The 22,702-nt window shown below is 39.8% G+C and overlaps 4 protein-coding genes and 2 non-coding genes across 7 annotated transcripts; 1 reads left to right on the top strand and 5 right to left on the bottom strand.

Moving 5' to 3' along the window:
* The first annotated feature begins 133 nt into the window (after positions 1-133).
* golt1bb (golgi transport 1Bb) lies at positions 134-4,904 on the top strand. The gene is made up of 5 exons (XM_053515733.1): positions 134-259; positions 773-864; positions 1,015-1,193; positions 1,688-1,769; positions 4,195-4,904. The coding sequence occupies exons 1-5, from the start codon at positions 235-237 to the stop codon at positions 4,231-4,233; spliced, it is 417 nt and encodes a 138-aa protein (XP_053371708.1). The 5' UTR covers positions 134-234; the 3' UTR covers positions 4,234-4,904.
* ldhbb (lactate dehydrogenase Bb) lies at positions 4,905-9,631 on the bottom strand. The gene is made up of 8 exons (XM_053515662.1): positions 9,497-9,631; positions 8,885-9,021; positions 7,675-7,792; positions 7,403-7,576; positions 7,154-7,327; positions 6,929-7,046; positions 6,715-6,838; positions 4,905-5,322 (listed from the first exon to the last, which is right to left on the bottom strand). The coding sequence occupies exons 1-8, from the start codon at positions 9,549-9,551 to the stop codon at positions 5,155-5,157; spliced, it is 1,068 nt and encodes a 355-aa protein (XP_053371637.1). The 5' UTR covers positions 9,552-9,631; the 3' UTR covers positions 4,905-5,154.
* A 1,661-nt stretch (positions 9,632-11,292) lies between these two features.
* On the bottom strand, positions 11,293-16,739 carry slc25a3b (solute carrier family 25 member 3b). Of its 2 annotated transcripts, none has more exons than XM_053515650.1 (8): positions 16,630-16,739; positions 16,157-16,306; positions 14,764-14,888; positions 13,918-14,097; positions 13,381-13,562; positions 12,565-12,737; positions 12,279-12,389; positions 11,293-11,840 (listed from the first exon to the last, which is right to left on the bottom strand). In XM_053515650.1, exons 2-8 carry the CDS (start codon positions 16,293-16,295, stop codon positions 11,680-11,682), a joined length of 1,071 nt encoding a protein of 356 aa, XP_053371625.1. In that variant the 5' UTR covers positions 16,296-16,306; positions 16,630-16,739; the 3' UTR covers positions 11,293-11,679. The 2 variants fall into 2 exon arrangements, with proteins under 2 accessions (XP_053371625.1, XP_053371617.1); XM_053515642.1 differs by lacking the exon at positions 14,764-14,888 and adding an exon at positions 14,517-14,644.
* Positions 11,916-12,127, bottom strand: LOC128518207 (small nucleolar RNA SNORA53). The gene has a single exon (XR_008357665.1). It is a non-coding gene; the product is annotated as a small nucleolar RNA SNORA53 (small nucleolar RNA).
* On the bottom strand, positions 13,050-13,278 carry LOC128518208 (small nucleolar RNA SNORA53). Its single transcript, XR_008357666.1, has one exon. It is a non-coding gene; the product is annotated as a small nucleolar RNA SNORA53 (small nucleolar RNA).
* A 370-nt stretch (positions 16,740-17,109) lies between the features above and the next one.
* On the bottom strand, positions 17,110-22,280 carry tmpob (thymopoietin b). The gene is made up of 7 exons (XM_053515628.1): positions 22,158-22,280; positions 21,603-21,864; positions 21,401-21,518; positions 20,251-20,427; positions 19,832-19,935; positions 19,107-19,210; positions 17,110-18,827 (listed from the first exon to the last, which is right to left on the bottom strand). Exons 2-7 carry the CDS (start codon positions 21,828-21,830, stop codon positions 18,452-18,454), a joined length of 1,107 nt encoding a protein of 368 aa, XP_053371603.1. The 5' UTR covers positions 21,831-21,864; positions 22,158-22,280; the 3' UTR covers positions 17,110-18,451.
* Positions 22,281-22,702: the final 422 nt, after the last annotated feature.

The raw sequence follows: 22,702 nt of genomic DNA, 5'->3' as shown, positions 1-22,702 counted from the left end.
GATAACATAATTAATGTAATAAATTGTAGCTGAAAGCTAATATTAAATAAATAAAATCGTTTTATGTAGACTGACAGCCTGCGCAATTGTAGCGCAGAAATAACTCTCTGAAGGCTCCCGACTGTTGCGTAGTTACGTGTTTCCGGAAGACGTGGCGATCGCAAAAAATTATAACGGTGCGGCGTTTTGCCTTGATTCCTGCTTAGACGGAAGCAAAGTTTACAGACGGCAAAAATGATCTCTTTAACGGACTCGCAGAGTGAGTGACACTGGATTGGGTTTATCTCAGGAATAGAAGTGATTAGATGAATGGGCGTGGGAGGATTCTATGGGTAAAGATATGAAGGCTGTGGTAGTTTGAATGAATGAGAGGCATCGTGGCGTGGCCTGAGCACAGCGAGCAGAATCACATCAGCCGGATAGAGGCTTCATCAGCAGCTAAATACTGATAAATCTGTGAACGTGATGTCTCAGGAAACGTGTGTGTGAGAGAGGGAGGCAGAGAGAGATTGTGTGTGTGAGAAAGAGAGAGTATGTGTGTGTGTGTGTGTGTGTGTGTAAGAGAGAGTATGTGTGTGTGTGTGTGTAAGAGAGTAAGTGTGTGTGTGTGAGGGAGAGAGAGAGAGAGTAAGTGAGTTAGTGTGTGAGGGAGTGAGAGAGTGAGTGTGTGTGAGAAAGAGAGAGAAAGTGTGTGTGTGAGAGAGAGAGTAAGTGAGTGAGAGAGAGAGAGGATGTGATTGAACTCATCCCTGTCTGTGTTGTGTTTAAACAGAGATTGGGATGGGACTGACAGGCTTTGGCGTGTTCTTCCTTTTCTTTGGGATGATCCTGTTCTTCGATAAAGCTCTGCTGGCTATAGGGAATGTGAGTATGATTATCACTCATGCAAAACTCATTCTTTCAAATGTACTGAAAACTGAGTAATTCCAGGACCATAGAATGACCAGATCATATTTTGATTAAAATTTTTAATTCCTCTTGTAGAAGACTGAGTATGTGTGTGTGTGTGTCCAGATCTTGTTTGTTGCAGGCCTGTCATTTGTTATTGGCCTGGAGCGCACCTTCAGATTCTTCTTTCAGCGGCACAAAGTAAAAGCTACAGGGTTTTTTTTGGGAGGAGTGTTCGTGGTGTTGATCGGATGGCCAATCATTGGTGTGGTGTTGGAGGTTTATGGCTTCTTCCTCCTTTTCAGGTGGGACACTTTCTTGCTTCTTTTTATATTTGCTCTACATACCCTCTCATCTAGCACTTTATTCTATGTGCAACCTTAGAAGCTTTAGATGTAAGAATACAATTACTTGCAACTACAAAAATGTACACAACCAGTCAAAAGTAGATAGGTTATTACAGTTAAGAGTGTATATATCCACACATTCTGTATATGGATCTTCTCATTTATTCTCATAGATTTTTAGGGTTGCATACAAAAATGTTCTACTTTGTGTAAGTTATTTTGGAGGTAACTCTGTTCAGCTCTCAGTTTGCTGCAGCAAAAAGACTCGAGGACAAAATGGCCAGGGCAGATGTTCATTTATAAATCATAACACATTGTGGTTTACATGCAAGTTTCATGATGGCTAATCAAAATATCTAAGGCGTTAGAAGTTGAAAATGCTGTATAGCGCCTCTGTGAAGCTGCTGGCTGTTTGAACCCAAACATCTCACACCTCTCTCTGTGTGTTGTAGGGGATTCTTCCCAGTGGCAGTGGGCTTCATTAGAAGAATACCCATTCTTGGGTCTCTGCTTAATCTCCCTGGGATCAGTGGGGTGAGTACTGCACGTGACGCATTCATACATTAATACTGCAGTGGGGTTTAGAAAAGAAACCTACATTTAAAAACTAAATTAAGTTAAAATAGAGTTTACGGTCTGATTCGTCAACTGAAAGCTCTGTTTCATATTACACTGTCCTGCTACTCATGGATGGTCTTTAACAAAAACAACAATAACAACAAATCAATTACATATATAAATAACTATTTCCTGTACATGTGCATCTCATTATTGCGAAAACACCACAAATAGCAGAGACTTTGCTGAGTTATTTAAAGTAACTGTTCCAAGGAATTCTATTGAAGACTACGGTCTAAGGATAATTAGATAAAGTATAATAAACAATGTTATTTTAAGCTACAGTGTCTCTAAAGTGTGTAGCTTTCTTAACATACAGTAAACATCAGCTTATGTGGTTAGACGGCACTACAGCTGCTATCAGCTCATCCTCTTACAGAAGCTACTTCATGAAACAAGATGCCTGTCGGTTTCTTCTCACATTAATTACCAGGGCAGGAAGGAGTAAATGATCGCTCTCTAAGGCCTGGGTTATCTCACAGTTACATATACTTAAAAGATCTATAGTCCCAGCTCTGTGACACTGACTCGTTCCTGTTAAACCGTGAGGGTCCATTTTAGGGGTCAGGTTTCTTTGTACAAATTTGTTCTGTCGTTCACCCCTGCAGAAGCCCCCTCATGGATTGACCGGTACTGACCGGTGTGGTGCATGAAGCAGGCCAATAAAACATTAATAAAACTATAATGCATAATTAATAGTGATTATCATAACAATATTCTAATTAGCTTTTAATTATCATGTTGAATGACGGATGCATAAAAATGTCTATTAAATGTTTCTCACTAATAGTTTCTTAATTATTCAGTTGATGATTTGTTTAAAAAACAAACATATAATCGTAATTACATTATATGGACAAAAGTATTTGGCCAAATCTGCAATGACTTTTTATCCAAATACATACGCTTCAATATGGAGTAGACTTGCCTTTTGCAGCTATAACAGCTTTCACTCTACTTATTAGGCTGTCCACAAGATTTTGGAGTGTTTCTGTGGGAATTTGTGCACATTCATTCTGTAGAGCATTTAGAGGTCAGACACTAATGTATGTTGGACGAGAAGGCCTGGCTCACAATCTCCAGTTTATCCCAAAGGTGCTCGGTGGAGTTGAGACCAGGGTTCTGTGCAGGCCAATTCAAGTTTCTATCGTTCAAGTGCTGTCAACTGATTCACGTTTTTAATCTACTTAATTACAGTCATAGTCTGTGATCAGTCACAATTAATCACAATTTTACTCAGAATACTCAGATATATTTTTATTATAAACAGTGTTGGGTGTAACGCGTTACAAAGTAAGTACTTGAAATAATTTTTTTACGTAATGAGTAATCTAACGCATTTAAGTACTCAGTTATTTAGTAAACTTTTTAAAAATGTAATCCGTTATTTAGACAATTTATGTAATCCATGAGCCAGACAGCAGTCATTCCCAATCAGTTAGTGTGTGTGTGTGTGTGTGTGTGTGTGTGTGTGTGTGTGTGTGTGTGTGTGTGTGTGTGTGTGTGAAAGTCGCCCCCTTCTGTTGTTCCTCCTGTTATACTCCTATCTCACCTATGTGGTTTGACTATACGAGGACCAACGCGCGTAATGATGGAAACCTAATCACAGCGCCAAAACCCGCGGTGAATCATGATGAACCGTACTTGCGGCCACCGCGCAAAACCGCATAGGTGAGACAGGGGTATTAGTAGTTAACAGATTATGGGCCAAACTTCACAAAGTGATGATGGTAGAATAATTATAAAGGTCTTGACTAAAACAACATGCATGAGGAATCACAAAGGAGTTTTCATTTTCTGCAATAGAACAGTACTCTAACTAGTTACTTTTATCAGAAAGTAACGCTGTAATGTAACTGATTACTTTTTAATGACAGTAATTTTGTAATGTATTTAGTTACTTTAAAAAGTAACATCCCCCAACACTGATTATAAACATGCAATGTTGGAATAAAAAAAAAAAAAGCATGACAAACTGGTTAGAGGAAACATCTTTATATATATATCTATATCTATTTAAAAAAAAAATTAACATTTAACAAAATCAGTATTAATCAGTAGTAATATGGGTATTATGGGGTCTGGCAACACACTGACGGTGGGGCTCAAACCCGGATCATCAGATACAAAAGTCAACAACCTAGAGCCTTAGCCGCCTGAGCCACTACCTCCACGTCTTACACATGTGCATTCGCATACACACACATGCATACATACATAGGAGCCCAAAAATGTATACATGCTTCAACATGAAAGCTAAACATAAATAATAAGTACTGTAAGTAATAAGTAATGCATAAAGCTAAATCATGATTTTTTTGTTTGTTTGTTTGTTTTTTAGTTGGTGGACAAAGTCGGTGAAAGCAACGCCATGGTATAACAAAAGTGTCCATTTAAAATGTTTTTTCTATGTGTTGTCACCACTTATTTAAACCCCTCACTGCTATTTGTAACTTTTGGCAAACCTGTGATTGTCTGAAACAAGAATTTTGGATAAAAGAACGTTGGATAAAAGGCAGTGCTTTTACAAGGCGCAGGGATTCATCTTATAAAAGCAATGTGACCAATAGAGAGCTGTTATTTCCTGGAACTGATCCACAGCCCAAATTGGGCTCGTCTACTTTCTCTGCTTTTTACCTCCATTAGAGAGGTAACATAGACTTTAAACCAAGAGAGGGCGTGTTTTAATGGAGCACCTTTGGAACAACCAGAACCTGGTTAAAGTTTGCTATTTCATACCTAGCTTTCCTTATGTCGCTGTTACAGAATTGAAAGATCACCATGTACAGTATGAAGGTGTTACTGGAAATCTGCTTGTTCAGGTGCCAACTGCTTTTTTTAGAGTGTGCTGTATTGAAGCTGATGCAAGAACGGCATGCTGGTTGAGCCACAAATCTCATCACGTTACTGGCTCAGTGAGGAATCGGTAGCCTTTGTGAAACACACACAGTACTACATGTAAATACCTATTTTAAATAATGTATGAAAATGATGTACATTTTTTTTACACAGAGACGACAACAATTTAATAAATCTCTCAATGTCTGTAAATAGTGTTTGAGTCTTTATTTCCCAACTTAAACATCAAGAAGGAATGTGCACATTCAATGTACATACATTCAACATGTCGATTGCACGTAGCAGATGAGCCGCATCTACGAAGACCTGCGTCTGCGCATTTGCTCATAATATTAGTGTTGTAAGCAGGACGGAAAACACAAACCTTCTAAAGCTGCTGTATTAGTCAAGATGTTTGTTTAAACAATTAGTGAACAAGCTTGCTTTCTTGTTTGCGTGGCTCTTATAGGTCTTTTAGGTCCTTCTGAATGTTCCACAGTGTGTCTGCACTTTTCTTCAGCTGAGATACTTCATCCTGGGTCAGGTTCATATTGATCACACTACTCACTCCTGTGCGGTTCAACACACACGGGAGGCTCAAGAACACCTGATTATTGATCCCGTACATCCCCTGTGAAGCAAAATCAATGCAGAGATTTACAAAACAGACCTTACATTGAACTAATTAATAACTAAAAGTAAAATCATGTGATGCATTCCCTTGCAATTCATTCCTTTTATAATTTTAAGGATAAACATGACTTGCCGTATTGTATTTCCAGAGATTAACTCATAGAGAAGTGCATTGCACAAGACCATCTTGACTGTAACTCACCATTATAAAGAAATCAGGAATAATAGTAAATTGTGTGATTGTGCCTCCCTCTGGCCACATTCTAAACCTAGTCTTTATTAAGCTGCTGCAATAAAACTGTTGCTCTGAATGAGTTTCTGAGCCAGTGGCACAAAGTAAAAGTGTTCAACAAAAATATTCCCGAAAATAGGTATTTATAAAAGACAATGGGGAATGGAAGAAGTCCTTTCATAAAAGCAATTTGCAAAACAACTCAAAAGGGGTAGAAACCCTTAAGGAAACTTTCTTGATTAAATACCAAGTGGCCTTTCTAGTGGGAATCTGATTGTGCAGTGTTATGGATCAGACTGGCTACCTGGCAAGTTTAAAAAAAAATCCATCTACATCAAATATCCATTGCAGCTAGTTTACTGCTCTAGAACTCATTCACTTACTCATTCTCTATTCCACTTATCCTGTACAGGATGAGGGGATCCTATCACAGGGGACACGGGACCCTTTCACACTGCACCCTGGACAGGGTTGCTCTATAACGGATGACCTTACATTCAGGTCAGGGGTTCAAGCCCCAGCACTGCCAAGCTGAAGACTTGAGAAAGGCCAGTAATCCTACATCCTCCTGGGGCTTTGTATCCTGGCTGACCCTGTGCTCTAAACCCAACTTCCTAACCGGGATACACAAATAATGATTTCACTGTGCTGTAAAGAACGTGTGACAAATCTTAATATTTCCTAAAACAAAAATATAGACGCCTGACTCTAGCACATGTTGCACAAAGGAACAAGTAGTCTGATTTTCAAACCCCCCCAAATTAAACATGATAGCCAGTGGGTAAAACCTACAGTAGTTATGAGGACGTCTTTTTTAACAGGAGAACCTGGAAGTCTGGTCAGTGGTGAGAGAGAGCTCCTCTCCGTCATAAGAGGCGGAAAGGAAGCATCTTCAAAAAAAAAAAAAAAAAGGGCCTAAAATGTCTTTAAGTGACCCTTAGTCAGGATCCTAATCCATATGTAATGACCGGTAAGACCTTAAAATTGTTCTTCACGCGTCAAGAGTGAACAGTTTTATAGAGCTGAAGATACAAAGCTTGCTTTATCACAATGCAAAAGAAACTGAGTTCAATAAATTCATAAAATCCCAGGTGTGTATATTTTTTAAAAACACATTTTCCAGACACTGCATGTATTTCTCCTGTATTACCCACTGACCTTCACCATAGTAGAAATGGGATGAACTCTGTCCATGTTTTTGATGAGGCTCTCTGTCAGATCTGCTACGCTCAGTCCGATGGCCCAGTTAGTGTAGCCTTTCAATCTGATCACCTCATAGGCACTGCAGGCGATCAACACAAACACACAGCTTCGTTACAGCTTCTATGGTGCTCTCAAAATGACATCAACATAAATTGGATAATTAGCATACCTATCAACTACCATCTTATGCGTCTCTTTCCAGTTCTCCTTGTCACTGTCTTTCCCCATGTCCGGGTTCAGTTTCTGGAGGTTCACGCCTGCTACATTTGCACCACTCCAAACAGGAACTAGTGCATGCAGAGAAAACAGAAACTTGTTTCGTCCTGTACATACAGTACAACTTGCTGAGAGGAAAGAGCATCTGTAAGTATTGGAACAACAGAACTCGACTTACCACTGGAGTCACCATGTTCTCCCAGGATCCAGCCGTTAAAGCTGCTTGGGTGGACTCCCAGTCGTTCCGCCATCAGGTACCGAAAACGGGCAGAGTCCAAATTAGTGCCACTGCCGATAACGCGGTGTTTGGGTAGGCCGCTCAGCTTCCAAGTCACATAGGTCAAAACATCCACTGTACACACACACGATTACTGAGTTCTGCATCGAAATTCTTACTTTGAATCTCTAACAAAACATTTTCGAGTACCTGGGTTAGACACCACAATGAGGATGCAGTTGGGGCTGTGTTTGACTATTTGTGGGATTATGTGCTTGAAGACGTTGACGTTCCTCTGGACTAGGTTAAGCCTGCTTTCGCCTTCCTGCTGGCGTACACCTGCTGTCACTACCACGATGCGCGAGTTTGCAGTCACTGAGTAATCTGTAGAAGCATGAACAGATGTTAGAGTGAGTGGGTGGGTGGGAGAGTAGGTGTCACAGAACTGGTCACAACTAGACCCACGTAGTAAGAACTCTTACCTTTCCCTGATACAATTTTAGGGGTTTTGAAAAAGAGACTTCCATGCTGCAGGTCCAGCATCTCTCCTTTTAGCTTGTCTTCCATCACATCCACCAAGGCCAGCTCATCAGCCAACTCCTACATGGTAGTAGAAGAGACGGCAGAGTGGTTGAATGTAAATTCTTCATTTTAACTATTCCTGTTATTCTCACATACTTCCTTTTATTTTTGTACTCATACTTGACTGACTCACTCATAGTGTTGTACGTTATGTTGAGGTGGCACAGTGGTGAAGACGGTAACACTGTGGCCTTACACCTCCATGGGCAAGGGTTCAAGTCGTGCCTTCGGGTCTGTGTGTGTGGAGATCATGCAAACTTTTGGGGAGTTTGCATGATCTCCACATGCTTGACCGGCTTCCTTCAGGTACTCCTCCAAAGACATGCAAATTAGTCTAACCGGCATTTCCAAATTGTCTGTAGTATGTGAGTAAATGTGTACTTGTGGACGGGCCTCTTACACATGGTGTATCCCGTCTTGTTCCCCAAGTCGCCTGGGATGGGCTCCAGGCCTCCCACGGCCCTGTACAGGATAAGCGGTGTACAGAGTGAAAGGGAGAGGTTGTATCGATGGTTCTGTTTTACTTTTGCTTATGCACTTGCTCACTTCCTGACTGAATGACTCCAGCACTTCCGTAAGCCGGCACCGGTCTCTGGTCCTTTAAGTTATGAATCATTACAGGTTCTACAAGTATTTCGTGTCATTTCATTTTCAGTTGATTAAACGTTGTATGAGTCACTCTGGACAAGGGTGGCTGCTAAATTTTGGTTGTTCTCATACCTTGTATAAAAAAAGACCATTTTAAGAAATGTAAAATACGTACGTTGCTTGAATACATACCTCTTTAGCACATCTTAAACATACATGTAATAGTTTTAGTAATGGTGGATAGTTATTTTGAAGACTGTCTAAAGAACATAATTACTCCAAGGTTATACAGCACAAAACCCTGCGGGTCCCTAGGTCCACCTCTCAGAAGCACTGTGCTAAATGAGAATTTAAAATGCAACTATAAGAGTGTCGGTGGTGGTGGTGGTGGTTCTTCTTTTATCTGCTCCTGTTACAGGCACGTCATGTGATCTGCACATTTGTTTTGGCACAGGTTTTATGCTGGATGCCCTTCCTGTATTGAGAGACCCATACAAAAGTGCAGAGGTCCACGAGTCTTACCTGCAGCAGGATGCTGACGGCGCACGCCATGCCCACTTGGCCCACTCCCACCACTGTCACTTTGTTCCTGGGAGGCTCAGCTGGTCCAGTGGCAAGAGGGGTGATGAGCTTCTGCAGCACAGATGCCATGTTTAGCACTGTAAGAAAGAAACCACACACTTTATTGCTAATGCATGTAACCATGCAGGGGTCCGAGAGAACACCTGTTGTTTGGTATGTGGTTTAAATGTATTGTTGCAGTGTACATTATGTGCTGTTTAATAGAAAAAGAATAGGCAAATCTCACCAACAAGTTTTAATAATCATATGCATTTTGCCAAAACACAAATATGGGGATGGGTTTATCAGCTAAAACATATTTTAATAAAATCACCAGACATCCAAGGAGACATAGTGTATAGTAGAGTATTTATATTGTTTTTAACACGCAAGGTCATTTTCATCTGGAAATTCTTATTTGGTATCTGTACCAGGTCTCCTTATATCAAGGTCACATCTATGACACACCCACACAATGGAAGACAGACACACAAATCCACTCATCTCTCAGGACAGAAAATCTGCACACTTATCTGCATTGCAGCTCAGCACAAACATCACCTAAACACTTGCCTTGCCTGTAGATGCTCTGACCTCCCAGGTACAAATACCACCATGAAATCAACATGGCAGGGCAGCTGAGAGGAGAGCAGGTGACTGCAGTGTTTCGGCTGTGGCGTCGCTGTGCAACACTTCCTCAAAGCAGCTGCAGGGACACAGTAAGAGGAGAGCAGTGGAGGGAAGGCAGAGGAGGGGAGGGACAAGTCTTACCGACTCCACGCCTCTTCCTGTGATGACTGTATACCAAAAAAAAAACCTGAGCCTTGCCTGCAGGCAGCTAATGGTGTTACTGTAATCCCATGACACATTATTTCAGTGAAACCTGCTCTGATTATTTAAGGTTACCACTTGGACTTATGAAAATCCAGTTTTAATTTAGCTATTAGATTATTTTTTAAATTTACTTAAGCAAAATCAAATGAGAGGGAGTGCTGTTGTGCTAAATATCACGGCTGTGATATGGTCGTAGACACAAAGGGGCAGTCTAGGTGCTGAAGGCATCACAGCCATGCTGATATTCAGCATAACAGCACAACCTTAAGTATGATATTCCTTTTTTTTTTTTTTTTTTTACAGTATTACAAATATCATTTATTATTATCCTACTATGCTCATTTAACACACTGTATTTTCCAAAAGGCACAACTAACTAACCATGACTGGCAGTGCTGAGGACTGAGTCAGTTAGTTAGTGTAATTAACAGGGGTAAAAATACTTTCAACATGAGGCGGATAAACCATAATAGAATACAATTCACATTTATTCCATTTTTTTATTTCAGCTCCAGCAACCACCGGTTTTAAATCCCAAAAGACTTTAAACTGTAAGCTAGTGTGCACTATCACTTGTTCCATAGCGTCCTAAAAGTTAGTTTAATTAAGGGTTAGTAGCACATCTGGGATGTGGAGTGATGCATAGATAAACAACCGAGTGCTGTTACGGTCCATTATCACAACTAGTGGAATGCAACTTATCCCATGATGAGAATAACTTTTCTTTGTATTGAATCATATCTTCATAAATTTAGGATACAGAAATAAAAAAAAGAAACATTTATCAAAAAATTGGGGCAAGTTGTTTAAGAGAATATTAGATTTAAAAAAATCATTCAAATTCATAATGTTTAATGCATATCAGATCCTTTGACCTCTAGATGTGCAATGTTCTCATGTTACAGTAGTTTAAAGCAGAACCCAAAATTATGGCTATAAATAATGTACTGTGTACTAATGGACTATAACATAAATAAAATGGCATTAATAAGTAGGCAAAATATACACCCAAAATAGTTTAAGTAAATCTGTACTGAGGTGGTTAGTATATTTAATATTCAAAAACCTCTACTTTGAAGAAAGTTTCTAACTTGCTTATTGAATAGGTGTGGAAACAATTAAATGCGATATGCTAAAGTTTTTAAACACACCAACCAAGAGACTATTAGCATGGTAATGTTTATCAAATCTTGTTTCATATTAAAATTAAAGCATCTTGATTCACACTGGAAACTGATTTAGCAGGACCAAGCAAACCAGGTCAGGTTTTGAATATAATTTACATGTGGTGCTGACCAACCCAGATACCCCGAATGTATATTCATGAATATAAAACCAACAACTTGCACTGGAGGAAATTGTACCTGCCAGGATTTAAAGACTAAAGAAGACATTTCTAAACCAAGTAGAACAAATTGGTGCCCACATCCCTCGGTTTCTGGCTCTCACCAAGACTGTTTACTCATAACACTGGACATTTTAGCACTAAAAATACCCCCAGTGCCAAAGCATAAAAACAATTCAAGACAATACAATATTGTGGACATTCTTTATTTCATCCCTTTTAGTTGATGAATATCCTAATAATGCATTGCTGTACTCCGTGTGAATTTAAATACTTATGGGACAAAGACTGGCTATCAGTTATTCCTGTAGTTCAGTAGAGTATGTGCAATATAACCTTTGAACAGAATAAGAAAAGACAGTATTGCATCCTTAAGTTTCAAAGTTTCTTTTTTCATAATATTAACAGTTTAAAACCAGATGGAATTTACTCAAGTCATAATCTAAATGAAATCTCTACACGTGGAGGAAATCCCTCTCAGTGTCCTGATGACTGATGAGCAGCAGCCTGGGAGGAACAGTATAGCTGTGGGAGCTTAAATATAGAAAACATGACGGACAGGGCAATAAGCAGTTCTCTACTCCGTGAGACCCAACTTCTTCTTCAGTGACTCAGGCATCTCAGGGGGAGGAGGACGGGGCAGACGGAAGTACACCTTCACAGAGTCATAAATGAACCACTGCAGGGCGGTCAGGGTACCGATCATAATGATACGGGCAACCAGACCCTTCCAAACACCTGGAAAAAAACAAAAGGAATCCATGTCAGAGAAAACAAGCAACAGTTTACTCATTCCACAATAACGTTGAGGTTGTTGTCCGCCCTCCAGCTTGTCTACCCTGGGGAAGGTCCACTATGGGAGCCAGGGCAGCAGTTGGGCTGAAGGAGCAGGTAGACTGCTCTCACACGCCAATGACTCAAGCACCTCCAACTGTACAGCCAGAAAAGCTGCTGGGAGCCTCCACTCTGGAGCTGTGACACTCAGAGCTGAAAGACTCCCCAGAGGTGGATCTAAGGAGCATGTGGTCCAAGTAAAACAACCCCCATACTACATGAAAATAAAAGTAAGGCTTTTAAAGAAAGAGACTTTACTTTATAATTTGCAAAGCCAAACAATTAACTATTCCCATCCCAGGCAGATATCTATTTACATAATACAGTGCACAAAGCACTCACCCATGGGCCCAAGTCTCTTCAGCACTTGAGCTGCTGTGCTTCCCTTTTCCTTGTTCAGCACCGACACCACAGAGTCAGCAGGGTGGGACACGATGGCACAGAAAACACCAGCTATACAGGAAGGGTAAAAACCACAGCAGTGAATATTCAATATCATCTTTACATCTGCCCTATATTAATGCAAAATAGCAAAATGTGGCACAAGTGAACGCTTAAGCTCATTTATTTACTTATTTTTAAAGCAATACTGTGTAGTGGATCAACACGTCTGATCAATTAAGCTTACCAATGTAACCAGCCACAAAGGTGACCACCAGCTGCTCAGGCTTGCTGCACTCGCTGCGGGGTTTGGGCACCACATACTTGTAGAGCAACTCAACTGTGCGCTCAAAGCAGGCAAACTTCATCATGGTGTAGGGAATCTGTCTCATCCACAGGGGAACAACACCCTTGTAGAACCTAGCAAATAAACATTAATAATGTTTTTTTTTTTTTAAAAAACAAATGCAGCCTTTAAAAATTCTCTTGCTTATACCTAGAGCAGAAAGTATGGAACCAGTGCTGCCCTGAGGCAATGTAGGATATTACAAGGAAAATGACTTGGTCCAGCTAAATGATCAGTGAGGGCTACTAGTTATATCCATACAAACAAACTGACATTCATAAGTAACTTTTCCATCAAGTTGACTAAATAAGGAAGTACGACATTGGATTTACAAAATGCTTTTTGAAACACGATTGCTTGGGGGGGGGGGGGGAAGGGGGGAGTTTGTTGTCCGCCCTCCAGCTTGTCTACCCTGGGGAAGGTCCACTATGGGAGCCAGGGCAGCAGTTGGGCTGAAGGGGCAGGTAGACTGCTCTCACACGCCAATGACTCAAGCACCTCCAACTGTACAGCCAGAAAAGCTGCTGGGAGCCTCCACTCTGGAGCTGACACACTCAAAAGAGCAGCAGCACCAAAGATAAAGAATTCCCCAGAGGTGGATCTAAGGAACGTGTGAAGTGATTTTACTTAAGAACATCTTGTATTCAGGTCACTAATTATTTTGTATGCCAATCTAATGAACCTTAAAAGTCTTTGAAAAATAAAATGTGTACTCACGCCCAGAGACCCTCCTCAGCGTACATCTTGGGGGCACACTCCCTCAGGGTGTTGGCATAGCCAGGCTGGGTCTGGATGCGCACTTTACATGCCTCCATAGGGGCCAGAGCTATATCAGCAAAGAACTCTGCACTGGCAGAGGCTGCGAGGTACAGAGAGGTTCTCCACATGTAGGCATTTTCCTGTTTGAACAGAACAAGGTTATTAAATTTATGTAAAACTTAACACTGTGCTTCGTAGTACCAAACATAAAAAAATAAAAAAACACCATATAATTAGAAGCCTGACTGTGCTGCAAATATGATAAAAGATTCATGGTAACCAGTGATATGTACAGAAATAACCAACCAGACAAGAAATTAAAAAGAATAAAAATAAATAAATAAAACATACAGACAAACATGTAAAGGGGCCATAAATATCTAATAATACACAGAAATGTTATACATGAATACTTTCCCTACTTGTGATGCACAAACTGCCATCTGGCTGCATAGTTTGTATTAAAAACTAGTTTACGCCATAAGAGGAACCCACCTCTCCAAGCATGTCCCCGTAGAAGATCTTAAACACCTCATAGAAACCAAACTTGCAGAGACCCTGCATGGAGTATCCGATGAAGGTGGGTGCCCACCCTTTAGCAAGCCCCCGCACACCGTCTTCCCTGATTGTGACCGAGAATCCCTTAAAGATGCTCTGGTACTTCGCAGGGTCCACCTAAACACAACATTCATTTAGTTTAGCAGCTCATTGTGCACATACAGAAACAAACGGTTACATTCATTCTGTGGACTGGCGGGGTATGATGAATGCAAACCACATCCGTGTTGAAAATGGGATTTACATGCATTTCAAAATAATAATAAAAAAAAAATGGTTAGTGTTCTTTTTTTAATTTTATTAAATTGACTATCGACACCAATTGAACTATCACATTTTAAGAAGGCATGAAGAGAACCGAATTTAACCTTTAAGGTAATGTACCTAGCTTTCCAAAATGGTCTGTGTGAATAGTTCTGAACATCACATTTTTATGTAAATAAAATATGCTTATATAAAGCTCTCCTATTCATGCTTGCTTAAAATGGATACCCACCATCTAAAACTAAACTTTTGCTTTTTAAAGTAATACAGACCTGAAGCCGACATTTGACCAAGTCAAGGGGCACTACAGCTGTGTGTGTAATACCGCAGCTCAAGATGCCACCAAAGCCGCAGAGAGCGTAGTATTTTGTTGAACCAAACTCACAGCTGTTGCCCGAGTCTGTTATATGAGGAACACAACACACACATGCTCATGCATCACAACACGAAATGTAACATGCTGGGTAAGTGCCGAGGTCACACACTCCACATGACTTCAGCGATCTAACCCAAACGGACCTGCATTCTGCATTTAACCAAGTCGAGGGGCACCACTGCCGTGTGCGTGGTGCCACAACTTAGAATCCCACCGAAGCCACACAGGATGAAATACTTCTGTGAGCCAAACTCACAGCTGTCTCCCTCTAAAGAGAAGCAAGACATTATCACTGGACACTTTACACACTTTATACTATTAGTGAAATAGTGATACACTAAAGGTCAATTTTTAGTTTATAAACTCACATTCGCAAATTAAAACCGTTCAGGAAAATTAAGTGTTAGAAATGACATGAACTGCCCAAATGGATAACCCAAGTGTTTTACATAACCTCCACTGATGGACAGGTCACAGGAAGGGCATTACATAATCAAAGCAAATTCTGTGCCCTTGAAAATTTCTGACTTTTCAATCATTGTTAATGCAGATTTTAAATTCTGTCAGGCATTAAATTAACTTTAATTAAATCTACATTATACACACATTTATATACATTTACACATGGGTCAAAAAAAAAGTATATTAGGTTGAAAAAAAGTATATACAAGGACATAAGTGTTTACACAACACGAAAATATGTTGCCATTATCACGATTAGTCTTTGTTTTTCCTTAACAGATTAGCATATAATCGTTTTTAACCACGCCACATTTAACTTTTTGCACTCCTGTGTACAGTATAGCGAATGTTTAGGAGGAACACGGGAGAGAAAGGAGCCGCGCGTTATTCATGCGTCTAATCCACGCGCCGGTCATGTGACCCAGGTCGCGATACTGAGCACGCGATGTTCTCTAGTGCTATTTAATCATATTTTAGATTTACTGCCTTTGCATATCAGATTCAAAGATAACCGTAAACGAGTAAGTGAGAAAAATGAACTTTCCCCCAGATCTTTATTACACAAGTATGATCCATCGGTGTCCTTCCATGTCCTTCATAAAAAAATTCCAACAGGCCTAAAAACTTAGACACAAAAATGAAGTCAAAATCTATTAAACTCCAACGGATCTATAAACGCGTCCTGCACACGCTATTAAAGGGAGGCAGATGGGAAAATACGGTAGTGCTCAATTATCTATCTACTCGGGCCAACTAGCATGCTAAATAGCCTTTTAGCATTAGCTGGCTAATATCCTGACCTTTTACTCGAGACCTGCAGTGCCATGGACATCCACTGAAGCCATAATTCAACGATTGAAAAAAAAATAGTAGAAAGAACAGCACTGGTGAGTAACGGGTCATTATACTTGACTAATTGCAGTCATTAACTACATACCGCTGACAATGAATAGCTAACGGCGGCTATGCTAGTTGATATTGATTAGCAGCGGTGTCTGTGAGGAAAGAATGATTAAATCACTGCATGATTGATATATATAATAAATCTCGCCATTTTTACAGCCGACAACCCACCAGCCACTGAAGCTGCTGCCAGTCTGCGGGTCTGTCCATCGGCGGCTGGCCGCGAGGGCTCCTCCGTCTTCTGGAGCGTGAAAAGCGGGGCGCTGAAGGGATTCGCCCGGGCCAGGTGGAGCAGCGTACTGGGGTACATGTCGCTGGTAGCTAAAAAGCAAAAGCACAAATAAAACCATTAGCCAAGCGAAAAAAAGAAACATGCACAATGAGTAGAATAGAGTAAACTATAGGAATTGAGAGCTACTTTGTTAGTTAGCTTATTTTACACATTACACTTTGTCAATGACAAACCGTGTCGAGTTAGCTTAGCTTCGGCATTAGCCTGTAGGGCAGGTCACTCAATACAGGGCCTCCGAAACCAACAATTCATTTTAAGGACAACAGTTAAAACGCAATAATGAAAATAATGTACAAAAACATAAATAAAGCATCACGCAACAAGCTGAGATTAAGGTTGAAAAAGTACTTACATCTATTTAAATTTCACAAAATGGCGCCTCCGTCCTCCTCTACCGGCTGCTCATAGAGAACTCGAGTACCGCACCGGCGCCTTCTAACCAGCCGTAGAGCAACGGAAGTGCCACGTCATCTGCTGTCCTGACCAATCAGATTCGACCACAGGCGGAGCTTACTAGACGATTATTTTATATACCATATAGAAACAATGCACTACATGCATTTTTTTTTTAAGAATTGTTGTACATGAACTAAAATCAGCAGAACGAGAACGCTGTCTAACATGACAGTTTAAATCCTGTACGCACTTATATAAGATTAGACATATTTTACTGCTCATGAAGGTCGAACTAAACTCAATGACAAGGCATTCTCAAATTTCTGGCATTCTTTCCTCTATACACAGCTTAGAAGTCAAAGGTTCACATCCCTAAGTTGGACTTTATTGTCATACCAACAGAAAAACAGGTAAACCAAATGCAATGACCAAAAAATTGTCTTTCATATATGTTTTTATTTCACACAATTCCTGTATTTAACAAATGACAGACAATCAGTTCATCCAGAATGAAACAGTCCAGTTAACCATTAAATTCTATTAGCTGCCTGTGCAAAATTTATTTCAATTTTTTGTTTTAAACACTTTCTGCCTTTAGGCAGCAGGCTTAAACTTAAATGTTTGCTGCAATTTACTAGCACCTACCATTCCACTGAACTGTTTGCTTGTCTTTAAAAAGGCATAAAAAAAACTTTAGAAAAATATTGCAGTTAAAAAGCAAAAACATTTTAAAATCCAAGTAATAAAATACAAAAACATTTGCAATAATTGAAACAAAAGTTTACTGTTAATGTATTTATTTTAACTAAAAGATTCTGCACTACTTCACGCTTGTCAAACAGATGCAGATGTGACCTTCAACTGCAGTAGAGAAAATATTCCATTTAGATAAAAAACAGTGTTTGCTGAGGAGGAAAAAAAGCAGGCAGGGTGTTTAAATTTTGCGTTATGACGACTTGGACAGGTTTGACGAATTTGACAAGAACACGATCACAATACATTTAGACAACATACCCTATAGGTTGTCACCTAATACAAAATCAGTCATATCAATGAATTTAAAAAATCACATCTACAGCCTGAGAGGACAGCAGAGAGTGTAGTATTGTGAAACTGGGTCTGATGAAAAACCAGAACAAGTGGCACTAAAAGCAATTCTGTAAAACTGACCAGGTAGTCTAGTAGTTTGGGCACATTTCCATGCTACTACACAAAGAGACAGAAACAATTACCAGAGGATATCTTTGCTGTCCTGATCACATAAAAGTTATTCAGCACAGCAAAAAATGTATGTACATACAGTAATCTTTTCTAAAAATCCACTGCACACAAAAATAGTACTTTTTACCATGCCCCAACATTTTAAACTGGCATTCTGAAGAGCTCCTGTGATTAACACATACTAATGCCCTTTAGAAAAGCATTTTGTTGATATCTAAAACAAATCTGTTCTGTAATCGAGTGTGTCTAGGAGCACTACATGCAAACATTGTGGGAATTGTTTTATCATGATTTAAGTCTACAAAACAAAAAAACACTATTTCATTCTGTCCTGATCACCAGCTACAAAAAGGAAAAAAAAAACAATAACATAAAAAAACACAATTCACACAGTTCAAAGACTAATTAAAACATAATTGGACATGACTAAAAAATTTGACTGCAATAATTATAATCACAAACCCTGCCAATACGTTAATCCTCCAATCCATCAGATGGGGATGTGGCTTAAGTCTAAGAATAAAGACAGGTCATGCGCACACTGAGGGAAGATGCATTCACTTGCTCCCAGAATTCTCTTCCTTGCCAGGCACACCAAATGCAGTTTGGAGAGGCGTGACCAGCTTGTCCTGTAAGAAGACAATGCAGGAGTCGATCTGCTCATTGCTCACATTCTGAAACAGATAGTAAAGTGAAGCAACCAGCAGGAGGAAAACCAGCAGTTTGAGCCAGACGGAGAAGGAACGACGGCGCGGATGTAGCTCAGACGGTGGAGAGAATGATTGCGCGTATGACGGAGTGCTGTGGCTTTGTGTGAGTGATGATTTGGTGGTTGTGAACACACGCTGCTGCAAGATAGATTCCTCTGGCCAGAGGTCAAGTGGCTTTGCTGGACGCCCAGCTGCACCATGGATAGGCCGCCGACAGGTAGCACTGTACACAAATAGCACAAAGTGTGAGAGTAAAAGTTTTACTCGAAAAACTTTATACAAAGTAGCCATAACACTAAAGAAACCCATAAACACAATGATATTGGCTAAATTCATGGCCACTAATGATTTAATTGGATTACTGATATATGGCATTAATTTTTATTTGAACCTTTAAATGTGTGTACTTCAGAAACCTCATTATTTACATTGGATAAATCAGATGACCTTAACTAAAATGTAAACATGGATGTGTTCGGTCCTAGGGACTTTTTATACTCACGTGATGCCTGTGGGTGTGGCAGGTTCATTAGGGAAAATGTCTTTTAAAACATCACCTCTGTTCACGGAAAATGACAGCTCGTCAGCTGCTGTTGTCTCTATCTCCTAAAAGGTCACAAATTGTATAGCCAATTCAGTCACTGGCATTGTGGGCTCATACTATATAATAAGCAATCATTTAAGAGATTATTACAGATTGATGTCCAAGAGAAAAAGCATACAATCAAAAAAATAATAATTACACACACACAGATATATATAATATAGTGTAAGGACAAGTTATTGCATTTTGGAAAGAAAGTTTTCTGCAATGTTATGCTTAAAAGGTCTGCAAAAATGTTAAGCCAGTGTTTTATAATGTATAATTATCCATTTTAAGGAAAAAAATAGAACTTGCATAAAACACCTGCATGGATTAATTATTTCTTAATGAACTTTTTGCTTGTGCAGTTTTGAGTCTGCAGTCACTGTCTTTTGCAACAATACAAAACAATCCTGTATAAGAACACCTAAAAAAAAATTGCCTACATACAGTAGCTGAGTAATGTCCACTTGGTTCTGTAGAAACACCTTACTCAACAATAAATAATAACTCTTTGGAATAACTCTTATCATGTTAGAGATAAGGTTTGAAAACTCTACTGGTTTACAGTATGTAGCTCTATAAGCTTTGTGGTGCTGGTACTGTGCACTTGATTATTTACTAATATTTGCTCCACACTTTACCTTGCTACTGTGACGGCTGCTTGTCCTGGTGGTCACTGGTGTTTTTCCTCTGCTCCTTACAGGTTTTGGTGCTACAGGAACTGGCTCTGGTACTGGTTCAAATTCTGCAATTAAAAACACCAGAAAATACAAAACTGTAGTCAGCAGATCTTTTAGAGTCTTTCCATATTTGTTTAGGATTAATTTGTACAATAGTGTGAGTAGAAACTGTTTTTTGACCAGATCTATAGATTTCATTGTTTAAAAACTTGCATTTCCAGTTTTTATTTAAGGAGGAGACTAACCAACAATCACAGAGCCTTTCTGCTAATTTTTGAAAAAGCTGTTACGCTGCAACTCAAATCATTAAGAATTAGGAGGAACCTCAGCAAAAGTGATTTATTTTGAACAACATATGTAACAGCCAAGAAAATCACTACCTTCTTCCTTGTCGCTGTACTCATCCTGCGTGGTGTGCGTGTTGCCATTCTGACTGCCATCTGCCTTCACAGTAACCGTCTCTGGAACTGCAGTCTCAGGTTCAGGTGGCGTGGTCTTTAAAGGGAACTTATCCAACAGATTTTGAAGTCTCCTCTCGTAAAGTCTGCGGGTTGTGGCTGATACAAAGAGAGAAAAACAAAGAAAAACAAAAAACTCAGATGATAACTCCTGCTTGTCATTGGCCAATTTAAAGAATCTAAAGTATTTCATTCACGTACAGGTGAAAAAAAAATCTGTACACACTTATGCCGGGCTGATAAAACCATTTTTGGATACATGATATTTAATGTGGGTTTATTTAATTCTTTTGATATATAGTAATAAAGGGCATATTACCAACAATCAAGTAGATTATTCTGAATGTGGTGGTTTTTGTTTATTTCTATGGTAGTTTTACCCTAGATATTTATGGATGTTTTTTTAATGTGGTTTACACTTGACATTTTGATTTTATTTTCCATATCCATACTCACTAACATGTCCATCTATCCATCTATCTATCTATCTGTCATTTTTTTTAACGCACTGACAACTTACTTGTTACCAAAAAAAAAAAAAAACTTCACTTCTCATTGAATCTGGTCTTAATAAGTGCCAATCTTGATCCTGTAATTTTATTAGTTTTTGTCTCACCAAAGTGTTCTTGGTATAATTGGAAAGCTATTATATTGAGCCAATCCATCGCAGGTCACACACATACACGTTCATTCACACATTACGGGTAATCTGGGAACGCCAATTAACTTTGGAATGTGGGAGGAAACCGACAGACAGATATGAGGCAAATATCGAACCCAGACCCTGGAGGTGCAAGGCGACAGTGCTAACCACTGAGCCACAGTGGCGCCCTATAGATGGATAGAAAATAGAAAAAAAGAGGAATTACTAAATAGATGTTTCCCCCCCTGTAGTTATTACTTATTTGATTATTGAGACGATCAATAATCGTTTGAAGCTTATAACCCTTAGACAAGGAAACACAATACATATTATAATGCATTTTGTGTTTATAATGTGGATTATTTTTAATAGTTGGGGAAACACTACCTCACCTAAACTTGAAGTATTGCTGTAGGACAGAACACCTACCGCTGATAGGACCAGGATTGATGCCATACTTCATCAGATGACTCCTCAATTCGCTGTCGGTCAGACTTGTAACATCCAGCTCCTCTTTGCGAGTCTTATCCGTCTTTTTTGTGGCTTTCTACAGATCGATCATAAGCCCGATTAACGAATAAAAAAAAACATTTTGTTGATTAAAAAAAAAAAACTATTTAAACACACTCACTTTTCCCGATCGGCTCCTGTTAGAGATGATCGGTGTAATTTCTTCGTCACTGGAGAAGGTGTCGGTTGCGGAGTGTTTCTTGTTGAGCGCGGTCAGGTGTTTGAGGTACAGCTGGACGTACACATCCTTCCTGTGCTCGCCGCTGGGAAGAGGAACGTCGTTCGCGAGCAGTTCGCTCTTAAGCTTGTCCTTTGTAAGAACGGACGGGTCTTCAAGAAATTCCGCCATGCTTTACCGGCTTGTCTCCAGCCCAAAAGCGTATCTAATAAAAAAAAAAAGGCAGTTGAGTTTAGAGTGAGTGAAGCGCATTAGCGAATACACCTCCTGAAGAGTTAATTAACTTGCGCCGTTGTTGATGACAAACGTCAAACCGGCTGCAGATTTGAATAGATTCAAAAGATTTACGCGGCAAAATACTTAATATTACTATTTATTCCCTAAATACGGCTTCTTACCGCCGCCCATCATCCATATTAAATGAAAAACAATAATACGCAGTTATATTTAGGAGGCTTGGCTTGGTATATACATATACAAGAAAGAACAAATAACTACCTCTTTTACTGCTTTGCTGTATCCCGTTGGTCCGTGCGCGCCTCTATACGGCACTGTGAAATACAACCAGCGCCTATTGGCTAGTTTCCTGTAGTAAGGTGATCGGGGATTGGTGCAAAGCAAACGACGATCAACTGCTGCACCAAAGAGCGCGATAATGGACTCGGCGAAACTGTGGGGGTGCGCGCAACCTTCCCTAACACGCTGTGGTATTTCACTCCTTTAGATTGTGTGTGTGCGACTGGAAAGAGACACAAGCATAGCAGAATACATGTCATGTAAATGTTAAAAGTCTTTTCTTTCTTTCTTTTTTTTTACAGCCCTTTTTCGAAACCGTCTATATATAGCTTGGTGTACTTATTCGCCCAGGGCTGTCAGTGTAAAACAAAACCTCAAGTTCCTCAAGATGGCGGCCTTCACCGTGCTCAGAGACACAGGCTGCTGCTGCTCCTTCAGGGCTTAGCGTTGATGACTCTTGTCATTTGTCACACGCTCAGCACATCAGGCATCTTTGTACACTGAAAAATCTATGCCAAGCTACAGAT

This window comes from Clarias gariepinus, chromosome 2, assembly GCF_024256425.1.
Source record: "Clarias gariepinus isolate MV-2021 ecotype Netherlands chromosome 2, CGAR_prim_01v2, whole genome shotgun sequence".
Lineage (NCBI taxonomy): Eukaryota > Metazoa > Chordata > Actinopteri > Siluriformes > Clariidae > Clarias > Clarias gariepinus.
This window is presented reverse-complemented; position numbering and strand designations above follow the sequence as displayed.

Excerpts from the sequence above, each read along its gene's own strand:
- tmpob (XM_053515628.1), bottom strand. The coding sequence starts at position 21,830 with ATGGCGGAATTTCTTGAAGACCCGTCCGTTCTTACAAAGGACAAGCTT. Across the intron at positions 19,936-20,250 it reads GTACAGCGACAAGGAAGAAG|AATTTGAACCAGTACCAGAG; the intron begins GTAGTGATTTTC and ends TTTTAATTGCAG. Across the intron at positions 19,211-19,831 it reads GCAGCCGTCACAGTAGCAAG|GAGATAGAGACAACAGCAGC; the intron begins GTAAAGTGTGGA and ends GTGACCTTTTAG.
- golt1bb (XM_053515733.1), top strand. The coding sequence starts at position 235 with ATGATCTCTTTAACGGACTCGCAGA. Across the intron at positions 865-1,014 it reads CTCTGCTGGCTATAGGGAAT|ATCTTGTTTGTTGCAGGCCT; the intron begins GTGAGTATGATT and ends GTGTGTGTCCAG. Across the intron at positions 1,194-1,687 it reads GGCTTCTTCCTCCTTTTCAG|GGGATTCTTCCCAGTGGCAG; the intron begins GTGGGACACTTT and ends TGTGTGTTGTAG.
- ldhbb (XM_053515662.1), bottom strand. The coding sequence starts at position 9,551 with ATGTTGATTTCATGGTGGTATTTGTACCTGGGAGGTCAGAGCATCTAC. Across the intron at positions 7,793-8,884 it reads CCGTCAGCATCCTGCTGCAG|GAGTTGGCTGATGAGCTGGC; the intron begins GTAAGACTCGTG and ends ACTACCATGTAG. Across the intron at positions 5,323-6,714 it reads CCATTTCTACTATGGTGAAG|GGGATGTACGGGATCAATAA; the intron begins GTCAGTGGGTAA and ends TTTGCTTCACAG.
- slc25a3b (XM_053515642.1), bottom strand. The coding sequence starts at position 16,295 with ATGTACCCCAGTACGCTGCTCCACCTGGCCCGGGCGAATCCCTTCAGC. Across the intron at positions 13,563-13,917 it reads ACGGGGACATGCTTGGAGAG|GAAAATGCCTACATGTGGAG; the intron begins GTGGGTTCCTCT and ends CTGTTCAAACAG. Across the intron at positions 12,390-12,564 it reads CTTTGTGGCTGGTTACATTG|CTGGTGTTTTCTGTGCCATC; the intron begins GTAAGCTTAATT and ends CTTCCTGTATAG.